The sequence below is a fragment of the Diplodia corticola genome, assembly GCF_001883845.1.
Source record: "Diplodia corticola strain CBS 112549 chromosome Unknown scaffold59, whole genome shotgun sequence".
In the NCBI taxonomy this organism is placed as follows: Eukaryota; Fungi; Ascomycota; class Dothideomycetes; order Botryosphaeriales; family Botryosphaeriaceae; genus Diplodia; species Diplodia corticola.
Genome location: NW_017971538.1, coordinates 122,362 through 137,451, shown reverse-complemented (window position 1 = coordinate 137,451; position 15,090 = coordinate 122,362). Strand labels below are relative to the sequence as shown.

General features: G+C 56.8%; 5 protein-coding genes across 5 annotated transcripts in view; 3 read left to right on the top strand and 2 right to left on the bottom strand.

The window, feature by feature from the left end:
• BKCO1_5900043 (uncharacterized protein) overlaps positions 1-266 on the top strand; it is a gene marked incomplete at both ends in the record, with an annotated part of 883 nt that extends 617 nt beyond the window's left edge. The window contains one exon of the mRNA XM_020277633.1: positions 77-266. Within this exon, the coding sequence (XP_020126800.1) occupies positions 77-266 (190 nt within the window). The remainder of the gene's footprint in view (positions 1-76) is intronic.
• Positions 267-359: 93 nt separating this feature from the next.
• Positions 360-1,476, bottom strand: BKCO1_5900042 (mosc domain-containing protein; the record flags this gene model as incomplete). The annotated part of the gene is made up of 3 exons (XM_020277632.1): positions 360-385; positions 437-1,400; positions 1,456-1,476. 3 exons carry the CDS (start codon positions 1,474-1,476, stop codon positions 360-362), a joined length of 1,011 nt encoding a protein of 336 aa, XP_020126777.1.
• A 982-nt stretch (positions 1,477-2,458) lies between these two features.
• On the top strand, positions 2,459-4,478 carry BKCO1_5900041 (patatin-like serine hydrolase; the record flags this gene model as incomplete). The annotated part of the gene is made up of 3 exons (XM_020277631.1): positions 2,459-2,555; positions 2,615-3,182; positions 3,233-4,478. The coding sequence occupies 3 exons, from the start codon at positions 2,459-2,461 to the stop codon at positions 4,476-4,478; spliced, it is 1,911 nt and encodes a 636-aa protein (XP_020126798.1).
• Positions 4,479-6,394: 1,916 nt separating this feature from the next.
• Positions 6,395-8,638, bottom strand: BKCO1_5900040 (c6 finger domain protein; the record flags this gene model as incomplete). Its single annotated transcript, XM_020277630.1, has 6 exons — positions 6,395-6,807; positions 6,871-7,456; positions 7,508-7,648; positions 7,699-8,254; positions 8,305-8,480; positions 8,579-8,638. The coding sequence occupies 6 exons, from the start codon at positions 8,636-8,638 to the stop codon at positions 6,395-6,397; spliced, it is 1,932 nt and encodes a 643-aa protein (XP_020126799.1).
• Positions 8,639-10,896: 2,258 nt separating this feature from the next.
• BKCO1_5900039 (nadh dehydrogenase) lies at positions 10,897-11,953 on the top strand (the record flags this gene model as incomplete). Its single annotated transcript, XM_020277628.1, has 3 exons — positions 10,897-11,019; positions 11,100-11,390; positions 11,477-11,953. The coding sequence occupies 3 exons, from the start codon at positions 10,897-10,899 to the stop codon at positions 11,951-11,953; spliced, it is 891 nt and encodes a 296-aa protein (XP_020126816.1).
• Between the last annotated feature and the right edge of the window lie 3,137 nt (positions 11,954-15,090).

The window sequence follows — 15,090 nt, the reverse complement described above, 5'->3', positions numbered from 1 at the left end:
GGAGGGTGGGGGGGATGAGGAAGGAGAAGGAGGGGGAGGGGGAGGAGGATGGTGGAGCTGGCGAGGATCATGACAGGGAGGTGAGGGAGAGGAGGCTGAGGGAGAAGGTCAGGGAGTTTCAGGGGGGTTTTGCGGATTTGGTGGCGATGGCGGGGCAGGAGGTGGACGGGATGAGGGTTTTGGTCGTGGAGATGGACATGTTGGGGGCGGTGCTGAAGAGCGTTCTGGAGGTTGACGCTCAGGGGGTGGCAGCTCAGGACTCTTAGAGGATGGAGCAGAGCGGTCAGGTGTGGTGGCAGTACCGGCTCGCCTCAAGCTTTTTTTTTAACAAAAAAAAAATCAAAGTCTAGATATCTAGTCTAGCTGTTGCTAAGACCTGGCCAATCTGAATGTCATTGTTAGTATCTGATAGCGAGTCATTGTGGTGATAACTCACCAAACTTCGTCCTCTCCTTATTTCGCCTCAGAATCTTGACCTCATCACCAATAGACAAGTGTTTTCCTGCATCTTGGGATCCCGGAAATCCGTATCGACCGAAGATAGGACTCCACTTGTTGCCAGCATCGATTCTGCGGTCTTTTTGAAGCTTCTTCAACACCTCTCCTGTCGGACCTGTGCCTGTCTTGCCAGTGGTATAGTCAATGTTGATGCTGGCGCAGCGACCGCAGTTGTGCGTCAGTGTCACGGTGGCATCTCCAATTTGAATCTCGGCCCAGAAGTCCTCTTCCCACGGCTGGTCCGCTCCCTCAATGACAATATTGGGCCGGAACTTGGTCACGTCCATTTCGAAGCCGTCGGGAAGGCGGCCAGATACGTCGTTTACGGACGATTGAGACACGACGAGGTAGGCAGCACAGTCCTGGAAGGTGACGGTGTCCTTGTCGTCGGCGCCGAGCAACGGGAGACTATTCGCGATGGATGATAGCCACGACTTGGGCTGCTGCTCATTGGGGGAGCGCGACATCAAGACTTGGCGCCTGTTGTCGCCGAGGTAGACCAGCTTGACCACAAAGCCCAAGCAGACAGAGAACCAGTCACTGTACGAGGAACCCATGTCATAGGCTTTTGTCGGGCTCTTGTGCATCATGATGTCGAGCTCCGGCAGACCGGCGGGATCGGGTTGCAGCGGAATTTCCAACGAGTCGGGCTTCTTCCCGGAATCGGGCGGCGGGCGGAAATTCACTATGATGCTACCCTTCTCGTCGGCACCGTCCGGGTAGATGATGGTGGGTTGGAAGAGGGTCATTTCGGGGAAGTGAGCGACGTGCATGTTTTTGAAGCTGCCGTCGCCCTGGATCTTGAGCAGCATGAAACGACGGTCATACTGGAAGCCAGTCTTGGTGATGGTGGCTGAAGGGATTGGCGTAGGGAGCAGCGCCTTGATGGGGTACGTATAGAGCTGAGGCGTTGTGTCAGAGTGGGACAAGGCGTGCCGGGACCTTTGGACGACGTACTTGGCCGATCTTCAGTGGCATTGTGGCGGGTCAGTGAACAAAAGGCGAAGTAGGATTTCAAATTGTTGAGCAACAGCAGAGGGGCGACTCGGATCAGAGCCGGACACACGCGTGCTGGCATATCTTGTAGCCACGCGCGGGCGTGCTGGCAAGGCCTGAGTCGCCAGCGCTCGCAATGCGGGGTTCGCATCTAGTTGGTATCGATAGGCACCACGACGACGGACCGGGCACGGCTACGGACTACGCCCAGCTCGGCTTACAAACGCGACAGGCTCGTCCGCCAGGCTTGGCGGCTGCGGCCACGCCGAGCGGCTCAGACGCGTTGAGCGCAGGGTTTTCGACGGTGAGCGAGGGGTGAGAAGAGGGCTGTGGCTGCTGCCCGTGTGCAGTGCGCGCGTGGTGGTCTTGCGCTGCACGCGAGGCGGGCGGCTGGCGATGTCACGGCAGGCCGCCACACCAAGGCCGGTTTGACGCTGCTGCTGCTCGCAGCAGACGTTCCATCAGTCTTCGGGAAGGGCGCGCGCCGACGCGACATGGCCCAAAGGGCAGATGAACCTGTTGATCGTGGAAACGCCGGCCGAATCAGCGGTGAGAGCGCGGGGGGCGACCGCACAGGACCGCACAGACAGGCCGGTGGTGTGTGGCTGAGCAGCGCCGGCTAGCGAATGACGTCGTATTTCGTAGCCCTGGCCCGACTGCAGCGAGCCGTCGTGCCGTTGGGCGCGCGGCACCAACCATCCGCACGCGCGCTACAAGACTCACACAGCCATCACCCCGAAACAGGCACCTGGCGAACTCTGCGCCCGCTACCCAACCGACCCTTATACTCCACCGCGCCCCCCAGCGCTTTCGCATCTGCATCTCTGCCGCACCTGCATCGCTCCCGCTCTTGCTCGCCGCCACCACCCTACCAAAGTCCGGCCCCCGCGCCTGTCCGCCTACCCCGCGACCACCCGTCAAGGCCCCCAAGCTCCTGGTCGCCGGCGGTCACACCCTCTCCGCCATGCCGGAACCCATTCAGCACCTTCAGGTCGTCGAGTCGACCGGCCTGCGCCGGAAAGACACTACCAAAGGCCCGCCGCTGCGCATCCTGTCGCTCGGTCAGTCGCACTCCTCCATCCCTGCCTAACGTGAGCTGGACTGACATTTCGCTTCGCAGACGGCGGTGGTGTTCGCGGCTACTCCATGTTGATCCTGCTGCAGGAACTCATGCACCGCACATATGTCGAAATACACGGCAAGGCCCCCAAGCGCCACGAGATCCCCAAGCCATGCGAACACTTCGACCTCATCGCCGGCACCGGCACCGGCGGCTTGATCGCCATCATGCTGGGTCGCTTGAGGCTCGACCTCGAGACATGCAAAGATGTCTATGTGCGCATGACCAAGCGTGTCTTCGAGACCGACAAGACCATTGCCGGCATTCCCTACAGACACACTCTTTTCAAGGCTTCCAAATTGGAGGAAGCCATTCGCGAATGTGTGCGCGAACACACTCTAAACGAGGCCGAAGGCAAAGACGACACCACCGCCTCCGACCTCGACCTCAACTCTCCCCGCAGTCCCAGAAGTAGCGTCCATGGCCGTCCTCAGAGAAGTATGAGCACGTCCAGTCGCTATAGTCAGATCGGCATGGCACCAATTAACATGCGTGGCCCGTATGCAGCCATGCGCTGGGGCAGCCCCAACGCCTTGCTGTATGACAGCAGGGAACACCGCACCAAGACGTAAGTGTCCGCCGAATGATCCCAACGAGCAATTGCTGATGTTCGTGTAGTGCCGTCACTGCTGTCTACAAGGGCACCCCGAGGGGTGGCAAGGCCCAGCTGCTGAGGTCGTATGACTCCCGCGCCGAACCCGCTCCTGAATTCGAATGCACCATTTGGCAGGCCGGCCGCGCAACCTCCGCTACCGGCCTTGCTTTCAAGCCCATCCAGATCGGGCAATCGGTTTTTATCGACGAAGGCGCCGGAAAATACAACCCTTCCCCCCAAATCCTGGACGAGGCAGTCCGCAACGAATGGCCCGGAAGAGAAGTCGGCGTATTTATCAGCATTGGCACCGGAAAGCGGCCCAACGGAACCTCAAACCAACAACACCTCTGGTGGGAGGGCTTCATCGGCAGCGGCATGGGAGATTTTGCGGAGGCCCGGAGACGCTTGATTGCGAAGATCGAGGGTTGTGAAGACACTCACCAGTACATGGTGAAGGAACATCTGGCCAAGCGCGGAGTCAACCAAGAAAACTACTACCGCCTCAACGTCGAAGTCGGTGTTGGAGAATTCGGTATGAACGAATGGAACCGCCTTGCCGATATCAGTACCAACACTCGCCGGTATCTTGCGAGGGATGAAGTTCAAGGCATGAACTTGGATGCTGCCTGCAAGCTTGGGCGCATTCACCGCGCAAAAGTCAGATGGGAGAGAGCCCAGCACGCCGGCGTCAGCGAATACACGTCGGAGTCGAAGTGGGACCGCCCTCTTCCTCCTGCTCCAGGCAACGGGTACACGCCGCCTTCGAACCCAATCGCCGTCGAGCTGCCGGCTGAAGACGTTATGATGCCGATGAAAAGCCCGCAAACTCCTGCGTCGAACGACTTCCTTTCCCCTTCCTCTCCGCGTGTTTCCGCATTCAACCGCCTCCCAGCCATTGACGACAACGACAAATTCGCGGTCGTCTCGTCTGATGAGTACCCTCAGCCAGTAGACCGCCGTAACTCCGGCGAGATGTACCTGCCCTACCGCAGTTCAAACGGATCTCTCATCCCCACACCCACCACCCCAAGGCTCAGTAACGAAGAAGCACGACCCGCGACGGCAACTACCGACGGCTCCATGCCGCACTCTCCCCCTCCGCTTCCACCCAAGACTCCTTTGCCTTATCCAGACGACAGGCCGATGAGCCCGAATGGCAGGCCGATGAGCCCCACGTATGGGAGACCGGTCGTCCCGCTTCCTTACCCGGATATGGACGGCCCTCCTCCCATGGTGAACATGGCTAGGAAGCCAGAGGTCGGCAAATAATGAAGTTTTTTGGGTTTCGGTTCTCATTTAGTATACTCTTGATACCCCATCCCCAAACTTTCGCTCACATTGTTTCAACTTCTTCTCTCGAAATTCCCCCAACCTCAGTACCCATGAATACCGTGGGGAACGGAACCGTTTTTTTGTACTGCGTTTTTAATCTTCTCTTCTCTGGTCTCTTTGCGTAATTGCAATATTCCCCCTAGGGCTCTTCGCGGTCCGCTAGCCTTTTTGTACACTTTTTTTTTTCTCTCCAGCACTCGATGCTGAGTCTTATGGTATGATGACGGCCGATTGAAGGAAAGGAAGGATGATGACCGACGTCGTCGAGTCGATTGATGTATCTTTGGCAAATGAAAACGTTCGTATTGGGTAAATACTGGGAATCGGGATGGGGGAACTTGGATGGCTACATCGATGGGAAGGGTTTCTAATGGATGGAATGACTCTTGGTATGGAGAATCAGCACGAAGCATATCTTAAATTCCCCATATAGTAACAAACAATATGTCTCTATAAGATGATGGCTATCTTGGTGTGAATGTGGGGGCTCTGTTTCAATTATGAGACATGTTTTATGAGAGTCTAGTCAGTGGACGTGCTTGGATCAAATGCTGGCATTTTCCACTTGAATGTGTCTCTCATAAGGCGGACAGACGGCTGAGGACATACATACATACATATCGACTAAAGAATTATGCAAGACCGCCTCGCTCGCACTTCGAGAGTGCGGGGATTATGTGATTGAAATGGTCTTTATATTCTTTTTTGAGAGACCATGGAAGTAGAAAAGAGGGATGGGGGGGACGCCTTCCAAACCATTCGTCTCACAAAGGAGATAGATTCTGACACAGTACCTACATCATCACTATAAGGGCCGGGTGTTTGAAATCAAGTTTTTTATTGTTTTGTCGAGTAGGGCTGACTACCCATCATACCCGCATACGTCCATGGGACGCAAAACGCAAAATGCGAATACCATCCACCCAGCTGATCTGACCGGGATGAGTTGCCGATATGTGTTTACCACGCGACACCAAAAAAAAAAAGCCAATTCGCGAGCCTTCCTTTCTGATTCATCTTGTTTCTTCGAGAGAGCTACTTGGCAGATAACACTGGGTCTGTCATTCCAGAAGGCACTCCCTACCCCCCCTTCCAAGTGCGCGGCGTGGCACGGTGTTCAACGCCCAATGAGAGAAATTTTCCTCTAGTAATCTGTGATAGAGTACATGAAAATGAATTACGTCTGCGCAGAGCTAACTTTCTTCTCCTTGAAACGGGGCGGTGCTTCGTCGATGCGGTCGGTCAAAGGGGAGAGACGCAGTAGCTGGCGGCCAGAACGCACGCTAGAGGAGAGAGACTTGGATTGAGCGTGTTTCTGGGCTTCGTTTAGGGGCACCCGTGACCCTGCAGAGTCGATGAAAATTCCAGGGCCCTCGGCTCGGAAACTCGGTAATCGAGAGCGGTTTGACGAGAGAGCGAGTGGCGCTCAGTAGCTCTGGCAGGGTTTTCCAATATTTCGAGTCGAGGACGGGTATACGGGGAGCCTTTGGCCATGCATCCAGCGTCATGATGATGCCCGTCGCGTAGAGCAGATCCCCAGTGTAGATTATTCTTGAAGGTCGCGGATTCCACCAGAAGCGACTGGGTTGATTTTCTTGAGTAATGCTGATCTCAACATTTTTCTTGGGTGGTTTTCTCAGGATGGCTGTACGTCCAGGTGCTCCAGGCTGCATCGACGACAGGATTTCCGCACCCAACCAATTGCACGCCTCTTCCGTTGGTTAAGGGGGGAGGGGCGTTAGCAGCATCCTTTCGATCGAGACTTATACTTCCTCTCCGCTTTCAAAACCGGGGAACCACTTCGTCGAAAAGGGTGGTCCCACCTTATCAGCCGGGGTGTTCGACTGGTGTCCTTAGCCACTCGTCTCTGGAGCTGGAGCTGGAACGCTGCAATCCATAGCTTCATCTAATGCCTCATCCACGCGTTTCATCGCCGCTATATTTTTTATCATGTGCGAGGTAGTCTCTGCGGCGAACATCTGACTAGAGTTCATCATGCCCATGGAGGGCGGTAGATCGCTGTATCCGATGACTCCAGCCGAATGTACCATGGAGAAATTTTGCGCTTGGAGGTTCGGCGTATCACCGTGTATGAGCTGATGGCGCTTGACCAAACCAAGCATTTGCGAACGGGAGAGCCCGAACTCCTTTCCGATGTGCAGGAGGCGGCCCTGTAGCCATGTGCGTTGTTGTTCGGGGATACATTCGACGTTTGCAGCAACGAAGACGTGCCAGACAAGAAGGAAGCCGCCAAGCGCTTCGGCAGCTGTGGCTAGATTCAGCATTGCCCACCTTGCCATGATCATGTTGGGAGGAAGAAACAACTTACACTCGCGGTCTTGACCGATCTCCATAGCACGAGGCTGCAGGTCGAAATTAATATGGAAAGGAACACTGGCGCACAAGTCGTCGATGAGACCTTGGGTGATGAAATGGGTGTTGACAAGAAGCGCTTTGACAGAGATGTCGGTGGAATTAGGGGATATGATTGAGCAGCAAGCCATGATGATAGAAAGAGTGAAGATACGAGTGACGCGGTAATCGTTCCAGATGTGCGAAGTCCAGATGTCCACGTAAGCATGGACTGGTCCGACCCAACGGTCGGCCGTATACAAATCCTCCGGTATCTGGCTCTGATATGCGATGGTCCTATACGCCCAGTGGTCGGACAGAGAAGTAGCCCATTGGTTCAAAGAGCTATCCACTTCTCTTGCCGCAGCTATTAGCGACCATGCCTCCGCCTTTCTATCGCCCTTAACGGTGTTGTTCATCAGTGCGCGGACCCGAGACCGGAGTGCTGGGAGGCCCATGGAGATAGTAGTGAGACGGTTGGCAGGGTTCTCTTCTTGGAGATTCCAGTTAGGGATACCCGGGAATTCCTCGACCGGCTTGCACCGTTGCATGGCATTTGTCAACTGCTACAGGTAAGCGCCTGACTGGAAACAAATCTCAAGGTATCGCAGTACCATCAATGCCCGCACAGCCTGGAACAGCTTTCTCGAGGACTCAGACTTCAATTGCTGCGGGCCGCGGAGCTTGGCTAGCGTAACGGCACCGTCGATGTGGTGCGCCCACGCACTGATTGATTCATTCGTCGAGTGCATGGCCTAGGGGTGTATCAGTCAATGCTTCTCGGGAAAAGATGAACCATTATTACACAATTCTTGAATTCTTCGACATATGTTGCTGCAGCGACCTGCAAAAGGCGGCGTTTGTGGTTCTGAAATACCTCGTATAGCACAAATAACATGATTGTGAGCAAAGTCTCATCGGACCTTGCTTGGACCGGGTCCCGAAGTGTTTGCTGTGCCTTTTGCAAAGCTTGCCCATAGAATCGGGCAGCTTCCCGCAGCAACGGCGCTCGACCGGGGTAATTGCCGAGGACTGCAAGGGATACAGCATGGGTGGCGAGATGGAATGTAGATGAAGCGGGTGTCGAGTTGTAGTAGGGCACGATCAGCTCGAAAAATCCTCGGGCAGTCTCATCCTGCTGGGGCAGAAGAACGAAGTTCCGGAAGAAGAAAGCGGTTGCCTGGTTTTCTATGGAGATTGAAAGACCCTGAGGGAGGGCGAGCCCGCGCAGCGAAAAGAAGGCATTGAGCAAAGCGTTGTCCGTGGGAACTCCGCGGAGTCTGTTACCAGGAGGACGTGAGGTCTGCTCTACGACGGCAAGGGATTGGTCGTCACTCGAGGGGTGTTGGGGAGAGTCAGCGCTGCAAGGGTGTGAGCGTCACTGGCAAGCATCGAGCTCGGAGGCGCCTACCTTGGGGACGAGCTCGAGTTGAACGTGCTCGGCTTCTGCTTCGACGCCGCCCGTTTCGTCCTGCGGGCCACGGCGGCATTCTCGTTTCGGAAGATGAGGTCGAACTCGTCAGGGAAGCCCGGGCAAGTCCTGGCTGACTTTCTGCAGTTGCCGCACGACGGACGGACTTCGTCGCACTGCAGACGGATCAGTAAGCCAAGGGCTCGCGGTGGGGGAAAAGCGGGGGGTCGGTGGTGCAGTGCTCGCAGAGGCAGCGGTCCGGGTGGCAACGTACTCTGATTCGGCGCGTCTTGCATGTCTGGCAACCACGACTCGGTTTCCCGGTGTAGACCATGGTCACTGGGCTGGCAGCGGCGGCGGGGTCGCAAGGCTCACCAAATGGGGCAAAACCGGAAGAAGAGGCACCCCACGAAGGAACATGCCTCAGCCGCGGTGGCGCGAGGTATATAAGGGAAGGCAGTCGTGCACCGTCAGGGGAAGCAGCGGGCCCGCGAGACCCAGGCTTGCTGCCTAGGGAAGTGACGCCGCGGGCGAGTTGTTGCACGCTGGCAGGCGACGGTGGGACTTTCCGGCGGCGCCCCCGACCATCTGACGCAGAGCAAGACGAGACGGCGCTGACGATTCCGAAAGAAGCAGAAGCCCAAGGTGCCGGCGGGCAGCAGGAAGAACGGGCGCCTCAGGACGAGGTGAGCAGCTCGATGACTCTGCGGATCCCTGCCAGCGATCAGCATGCGGCCTGGCGAGTCCCGAGGCCGGCGCGGCGGCAGGCGGAGTCCTGGAGAGCGGATACACCGAAGGCCGCGCCCGAGGAGCTGAGCGGTGGTCGCGGGCGTGGGAGCTCGCAACCATCGCCCGTTTCGGGCGCAGGCGAGCCGAGCCAGCCACTCGGCCTCTGCGGATGGGCGACTCCGGGAGCTGCCGGCTCCAACCGTCAGCAGCCACCGCGCTGCGCCGACAGCCTGTGCTCTTAACCCTCCGTCGCGCCCGCTCCCGCGGCACGAAACTAGTCCCTTCGCCGAACGTCACTGTGGACTGATCAACTGCCGCCAAGCATCGTGGCCGCCGCGCAACGCTGCCGATCGCCAATCTGTGTCGTCTCTGCGCCGGTCATGTCGGAGCTTCCGATCTCCCTTCGACAGGCTGTGCAACCCGTAGCGAGCGATCATCCGCAATCCGCCGCGGCGCATCGTTAGCCCGTCGGGACATCAATCGCTGCGCACCGGAGACGCCTCGTTGCCCGACGCAAACGCTACTTTACGGCCGACTACGAGCCATTCAGGATGCCCACAGCCCGAGCTGCTGCCATTCCAGCTCTTGCCTTCCCACTAGCATTGCCGAGCACCCGCCGCACGAGTACGGCGTATCCGCAAAGCTGTTGATCTTCCACCCTCTCGGTCAAACCGCGCGTATTGCACTCGCCCCATTGGCGTCTACTGGATCCATGGCCGTGGGATTTCTAAAATTAGGAAGACGCCTCTGCTGGGAAGTCGATCCTGCGTGCTGCACGGCGGTGAAAGGGGGGTTTTCCTGGTCAAATCGAATGAGGAAAGCAGAACTCTGATATCTTACCGGCATGTCAGGACCAGAGGTCACCGTTAATCCTACCTACTGGCTAATTTCTGAGCAGAAATTGCCTTGGCCAAACGCCGGGGAGATTGTGGCGCAGACATACATGGACCACCCGGAGACGAGTCTACAGCCGTTCACCTATTTGGTAGCCAGAGAAGATCACCGAACCACGTGGAGTGTCGGTCCGATCCCCGGCGCCCGTCATCTCTCCAAGCCCTTTGACCGTTGACATCTTCAGCTGGCGTCGGGACGGGGACCTGGACTTCATGTTGCAAAACCCTATTGAGCAGCCAATGGCCCACGCTCAGGGGGAGTGGGGTGCATTTTCGGAGATAGGCCCGGTGACGTAGCCCTCACTTAGCCGAAGCTGTTGAAGTACAAACAAAATGGCGCTGGAGCCGAGTTCGTGATGCTGCGGATCGGCATTACGATGCATTCATTTTCTGCAACTCCTTTTTTTGATCGATGCGGGTATGAGATAGCGAGGGAAGCTTGATATGCGGGTGCTTCCCAATCAGTAAGGATAGACGACAGATCATACGACTTCAGGACTCGAACTACTGTTCGCTCCGGCATGCACCAGCCTCGGTACCAGTACCACATGTCATCGAGACTTCAACGGGGTTGCAGCCGACATTTCTATGGTTCAAGTAGTGATCATGACTCGTTTGATGAAACTTGCCATGACGATGATCGGCGTTTGTAGAGTGCTCATGGGTACTACATAGGGTTGGCACGTGGTGAGCAAGTTTAGAAGCGAAGCTGCACGCGTGGTCAAAGTGGCGCACGTGGCTGGATTTCGTGATCCGAGTGCGTTGCGTGAAAATAGTGGCACTGAGACGAGCTTTGTGAGGTGGTGGTGGTTGTAGTCGGCGGCGCTCGTCGTGAGCGCAGGCATTTCAAAGCTGCTTTGAACCGGCGGCGCGTGATTGGCTGGCGGCGCGACGGGCGGGATGCCAAGACCAGCGTCGAGGACGTCAAAGTAGATTGCGCTTAACCACCACGTCCACCACCCCCACAACCATGGCTTCGAAGCTCAGCCCATTCGCTCTGCGATCGAGCCTCCGCGCCGTGCGGAGAGCCCGCCAGCCCCAATGGCGCGCCTTCACCACCTCCCCGGCCGTCCGGAGCGATGCTCTCGCCGTCGTATGTCTCCCGCATCCACCATGGCCGCACAGCTTCCGCCACCGCCAATGCCATCGCGCTGACCGTCCTGTCGCCTGCAGCACAGAAACACGCCCGAGAACAACCCTTCGATACCGTTCAAGTTCAACGAGCAGAATGAGAAGCTCATCCAGGAGGTTCTCGCTCGCTACCCCAGCCAGTACAAGAAGGCCGCCGTCATGCCGCTGCTCGACCTGGGCCAGCGCCAGCACGGCTTCACCAGCATCAGCGTCATGAACGAGGTCGCCCGCATTCTCGAGATGCCTCCCATGCGCGTCTACGAGGTCGCCACCTTCTACACCATGTACAACCGCGACCCCGTCGGCCGCTTCCACGTCCAGTGCTGCACTACGGTACGTTCGGACCCCCATAACCTGCCGATGGCGGTCTCCAGACGTGTGGCACAGGGCAATTGGAATACTGACGGACCGAATGGCAGACTCCCTGCATGCTCCGGGACAGCGACGGCATCATGAAGGCCATCGAGGAGGAGCTTGGCGTCAGCCACGGCCACACGACCAAGGACGGCCTCTTCACCTTCACCGAGGTCGAGTGCCTGGGCGCCTGCGCCAACGCGCCCATGGTGCAGATCAACGACGACTACTACGAGGACCTCACGCCCGAGACGACCAAGTCGCTGCTCAAGGCCCTGCGCGAGGCTGCCAAGGCCACGGGCGCCAGCGGCGGTGCCGACGGCCTCGCCACCAGCACCATCCACATCACCGGGGCCGAGGACTCGCGCGTCCAGACCCCCAGTGAGGGCAAGGGCCGCACTTACACGGCGAACGGCGTCAAGATACCCGCGCCCGGCCCGCTCAGCGGAAGGGATACCTGCGAGCCCGCGAAGGGCTTGACGTCGCTGACCGGCGAGCCGTGGGGCGCCGAGAAGTTCAGGACGGATGGTGCTCTTGACTAAACTAAAGAAAGCGTTGTGTACATTTGTGTAGGTGTTAAGAATTCCCATTGCCATTTCGAGTACCAACTTCGCGTACGTTCTTTGTGTTCTCAAGGTGTGATCTGCGGAGATATGGTGGCCCAATCTCGAGTCCATGTTTTTGGTTGCTTCTCGCCACGGCCTTTCGCATTGGCATCATAGATCCCCAATTTTTTTCTCTCAACCCGCCCAGCTCCTATGGGCTCGTTGCACCTTTCGATGAGGGCTAGGACAAATTTTGTAAAGGTCCCAGTCGTGAGAATTTCACAAGCAAAATATTGCCAGAGATCGAAACCCTATGGAGGCTCCTGCTGGAGGAAACTACAGGATAGAATTGGGTAGTGGGCTGAAAGCACACAAGGACCTCATCGAAGAGGTCGTGGTTCATGTCCTAAATGTCGCCACTTGTCTTGGGTGGCCGTGATATCCAGACGAGCTGAATTCTCTCGAAACAGAACCCAAGCTGTGCGCACACATACTTCCACCGAATGCGGGTAGAACGCCTGGAAAATCCTGTCGATGGAGATATCGAGAGGCATTAGAACCAAGGTGCGGTCAGCAGACAGCATCAACCATCGTTTTTGCTATCGTCGGAAGTCGTAGCGTCGACAATGAAGAAAGAGAAAGAACACGCCGATGGGAATCATCGAGATGAGCGTCAGCAACGATAGAAGGAATGGAAGGAAGAGGCGAGACGTTGCCAGGAGGCATGCCAATGGAGGTGATGGTGTTGTGGCGCGCAGTCGCCTTAATCCATTACAAAATCTCTGCAGCTTGACAAGGCAGGACTGCGCCTGCTTCCACGCATGCGACCGCCACCCTTCCCCATCTAACACTTATATAATCTCCCTCTCTCATCGCTCCTCAACCCCAACCATTGCGCCCGCCTCATAGCCCACCACGCCACCCTTCCCACTCCCCAACTGACATCCTCCCGCCTGCAAGTAGGGAAGCTCATCATCATCCAATCATCACCAGCGCCATGGTCAAGCCGCCGAGGCATGGCGAGCAGACATCTCGAAGACGTGTCACATAAACAGCACAAACTCAAGTTGAAGTGAAGAAGAAAGCAAGATTGAATTAAGAAGCTACATACTAGAAAGACCTGATCGGTCTTTCCCCTACCCAGAGTGAAAAACCATCACAACTGGGCTCCTCAAGGCACGCAAGGCTCTCGCTACAAGCGCTTGAGGACCACTGACCACGCGTTGTTTAGAGATGCCGCGTCTGACATCTGGTCTGTTGGTTGTTGACCCCTCCAGCAGGGACCGGAGGAGGCAGGCTCCTCGAACGGTGTGACTTGGAGGCTCCCTCCGAAGAAGAGGGAGACCCACCCACCCGGGATTGAAAGAAGAGAAAGGTGCCCCAAGTGCATCCCTGGCACAAGAAGCTTGAAGGAAGAAAAGAGGTTCAGGTTGGGGGGGCCCGGGGGGTTTTTATGTGTGAACCGGGTGGTACGTGCGCGCGCCTGTCCTCGTGCCCATCGCTTGGGTTGCCAGGGTCCAGGTGATTGGGGGTGTGAGGGCGCGGCTTCCTCTTCCACTCTCTTGCCTCTTTTGGAAATTTTCAGGGTGACGTCACCGATCACATCACGGAGCGCATGTTCAGAGGCATCCAGGGCCATTACGAAGAGCGGGGAGTGAGCCAGGATGATGCGGAGGTCGACAGGAAACCGCTTCCGGATCGAGTAGCAGTCCCACGGTCGAAGGAGAGGCGCGGTGGGAATGCCGAAACAACGCGCCCGCAAACACTAGTCCCAGCAACGCCCACCGTAACCACAAACACATTCGTTCACTCCGTGCTCTCTCTTGACTGTTGTCCCATCCGGAAGACTACCTAACCTGAATCCTCTGGATCCATACTGTACCAGTCAACACAAGACATAAGGCGACCGCAGTAGCTCGGTACGCGCGCAGGATTTTCGACACCACCTCTTCAAGCACTACGAGAGCCGGCGGTCATCAAGTTAGCGGCTACCCTCGTGCCTGACCGGGGGATGGGCAGTCTCGATGGCGACGTTGTCTCCGCCACACAGGAAATCGTCAGCTTTGGTTTTGTGGTAGTTGGTCATGAGCAGCTTCAGCTTCTCTCTCGGGGCAGGTCCCTCGGTACGGATTACTCTTGACCTCGCGGCGATCATCGAGACGGCGCGAGGCCAAGATAACCTGCGCGAAGGATGAGGCGACGGTGAGCGACGGAGACGGCACGAAGCGTGGATGATGATGATGGAATACTAAATTCAAGGCAATACCCCATATCGCCTTACCATCGTGTCAAAATCTTCTATCGACTCGACATCGTCTACCAACCTCTAAACTCCTCCGCCGCCACTGAGACACTGTCACCGAACCCACCCCCGCACCAAAAGGGCCACGGCTCACATGCAGGAGCGCAACACTCAAATCCAAAGCTTCGTCCTGAAAACCCATGGGCCGCTTAGCCAAGTGATACTCTGCAGGAAGAGGGTCTTACTGTTGTTCTCTTCTTAGGTCATGTTGGGTCTCAGGATGTGGAGCTGTTGGGGCCGCTGTCAGATCCGTCAACGCAAGGCCTCTCCGCTGCTCGTGGTGTCTCGGTCGTCCAAGTGAGGTGTGTGGCGTGTGCCAAGGGGAAAGTGGGGGAGACAGTGACTGCGTAAAATACCTTACTATCTATAAGAAAACGATGTCCAGGTGTAATATGCCGGGGCTTGATGTCAATAGTGCGCATGGTCAGAGGTTGCGTTTATCATGAATGTTTTCGTCCCCGGTTTGGGGTCTTCCTCACTTTGTCCTCGGTGTTGTAAGTGACGAGGAGACGATCTTGGGCCGTGGTGCCCAAGATTCTGTACTCTAGGCCGGTAAGGGTCATCTACAAACAGTGCCTGGCCAGGACCGCTGACAATGTGAGGATTTGAGTAAGTCTGGTTGTACGGTTGGAAGGATATCTGGCACCCAAGGACCATGTTCAAGAGTGAGGTAGAGTACAAGCATAGTGATGTCGGGTTACGCCATGTTGGAAAAGGGTGAGAGGCGAGCTCATGAAGCCTCCGCCTGCATGAAGGTGAACTGCTTCACTGAGACCGCCGCGTTTGCGTCGCGTCGCGTCGCCAGTCGCCACACCACCACGCGCCGCCGCCG